A 2,323-nucleotide genomic window follows, 5' to 3' on the forward strand; every position below is an offset into this window, starting at 1 on the left:
TATGACGAAAAGTCGGAAACCACTCGTCAGAGATTGAAATGACACAATGGTTTATCAGTCTCTGTACATCATTCCCTGCCTTCCCTGGGTTCCTCCCACTCGGGTTCTTAGGCAATGTAAGTTAAATCACTCTTATCTCCATTCCAGGGGGGGGAAGAGGGGGGGGGGGGGTGTCCGCTGGTGCTCTAAAAAATTGTGAATAAAGAATGAAAATACTTTGACCTATAATATTATTATATTATCTCAGGAGACGCACTGAAAGTGCATTCTTATTATCGAGCTTAGAAAAGAGAGGCTTAGAGTAATGAGAAGCCCGTCCACGTAATATAATGGCTATTTGAAACCAACTTGCACAAAAACTATTCTCCACTTATTTACTTTCGTGCATAATTTTCGAAATTATTACAGATCTACGAACCATGGCACAGATACAGTTGAACACTGTTACACATTACGCATTGCCTTGAGATTGGTCCAGATTTCGGGTGAGTATTTTGAGCAGAAATCGTCATCATTAGGGCGTGGACTGACATTGGGAAGAGGGAAGTGCTGGTATAAAATCTCCCTATACCCACACACCAGCTCATATCTCTCCTTTCGTCTGTCTATCGACCCAGCGAGACGTCATCTGTCGCTCTCTTCACCATGGGGAGATTCGTTGTCTTATTCTTCGCAGCTGCAGTTGCAGGTAACATCAATCTAGTACTTATTTTTTTAAAAATAGAAAGTTATAATGTTTATTATTTTTATGCCTCCGTACAGAAATGTGAATTATATCATAAATTAGCTTTTAAAAAAATGTAGGTTCCATTCTTATTAAAGTAGCCGATGATGTTGTTAAGATTAACGAAGGACCATCACAAATTTTTCGAATATCTACAAAGTTTTCTACACAGCTGGTCCTCATTTCTGGCAACTTTCTTTTTTTTTAGTGGAGGGAAAAAGGGGGGAGGGAGAAGAATTGTTTGTTTTTTTTGTTTTGTTTTTGTAAAGTGTTTTACGGCACTCGCAACTGCATAAGGTCATATGAGCGCGCGGGACACGCCTAATATTTTCAGTTGGTAGGAAATTTTGAATTTTGCCCGGGTGGCGGCCGAAGCCTACTCTTATCGATTTTAGACCACCAAGGGATCTTTAACGTACGCAACTTGCACACGGGCCCTCCGAGATTTTTCGTCCTTGTCCGAGAAGGCTAGGTGTAGATCTTTCCTACCAGAAGATCAGGGGTGTGGCACAAAGATAGCAGTAAGAAGAAGCGAAGGAGTAGCAGTAGAAAGGTTGCAGAAAGAATCAGGAGCCCAGGGGAAGGGGCAAAGGAGGTGAGGGGGGAGGGGGCAGAAAGAGGAGACGAAAGCAGACGACAGAACATTGCTAGAGAGCAGGAAATGAGGTGAAAGGAGACAAATTTAGATAAGAAAACTTTTCGGTCGCTACCCGGATTCGAACCCGGGACCTTTTGAATGAGAGGCCAACACCTTAACCTCTAGGCCACGAGAGCCCCCGGGAGAAGAATAACTGAACGAGTCGAGTCAATCTATTTTTTTTAAAATCAGATACTCCCTGCTAACAGATCCTCTTTTTAGTTAGTTTTAGTAGAGGTTTTACGGCGCTCACAACTGCATACGGTCATATGAGCGCCAAGGTGTGGATGTCAACAGTGAAGTCCAAACAGGGAATTCAGCTTTCTCTGCTCACCTCACTAACCTCAACAGCGCAAAGTACAAAAGAAGTAGAGGAAAATGACGATAGTAAGGATGAGAAAAGAAAAGGTAGTCTAGTGGTTCCCCTTATGTTGTTCCGGCACAGTATGAGCATGACATTGATAAATCAGCCAATTAATTTACAGTTCTACTGTGCACAGGAACATGGTAATATCCCCTTTTTGGGATTGGCCTAAAGACACTTCAGTCAGTAGCTCTTCTTCTTCTTCTTCTTCTTTTTCTTCTTCTTCTGCTTCTTCTTCTTCTTCTTCTTCTTCTTCTCCTCCTCCTCTTCCTCCTCCCCCTCTCCCTCTTCTTCTTCTTCTTCTTCTTCTTCTTCTTCTTCTTCTTCTTCTTCTTCTTCTTCTTCTTCTTCTTCTTCTTCTTCTTCTTCTTCTTCTTCTTCTTCTTCTTCTTCTTCTTCTTCTAATAATAATAATAATAATAATAATAATAATACATGTAATTATTATTATTATTATTATTATTATTATTATTATTATTATTATTATTATTATTATTATTATTATCATAATAATAAAAAATCATCATCATCATCATCATCATCATCATCATCATCATCATCAGCAGCAGCAGCAGCAGCAGCAGCAGCAGCAGCAGCA

At 40.3% G+C, this 2,323-nt stretch overlaps 1 protein-coding gene across 5 annotated transcripts in view; it reads left to right on the plus strand.

Moving 5' to 3' along the window:
• Positions 1 to 544: 544 nt before the first annotated feature.
• The window catches only part of LOC101847149 (uncharacterized serine-rich protein C215.13), a 5,134-nt gene continuing 3,355 nt past the window's right edge, over positions 545 to 2,323 (plus strand). For 2 of the 5 annotated variants that reach the window (XM_005108983.3, XM_005108984.3), the window contains exon 1: positions 546 to 688. In XM_005108983.3, the coding sequence (XP_005109040.1) occupies positions 646 to 688 (43 nt within the window). In that variant the 5' untranslated portion in view covers positions 546 to 645. Of the gene's footprint in view, positions 689 to 2,323 lie in introns of all 5 variants that reach the window. The other 3 variants (XM_035972557.1, XM_013088418.2, XM_005108982.3) reach the window with 3 other exon arrangements.

Source organism: Aplysia californica, unplaced genomic scaffold, assembly GCF_000002075.1.
Source record: "Aplysia californica isolate F4 #8 unplaced genomic scaffold, AplCal3.0 scaffold00740, whole genome shotgun sequence".
NCBI classification, from domain to species: Eukaryota; Metazoa; Mollusca; class Gastropoda; order Aplysiida; family Aplysiidae; genus Aplysia; species Aplysia californica.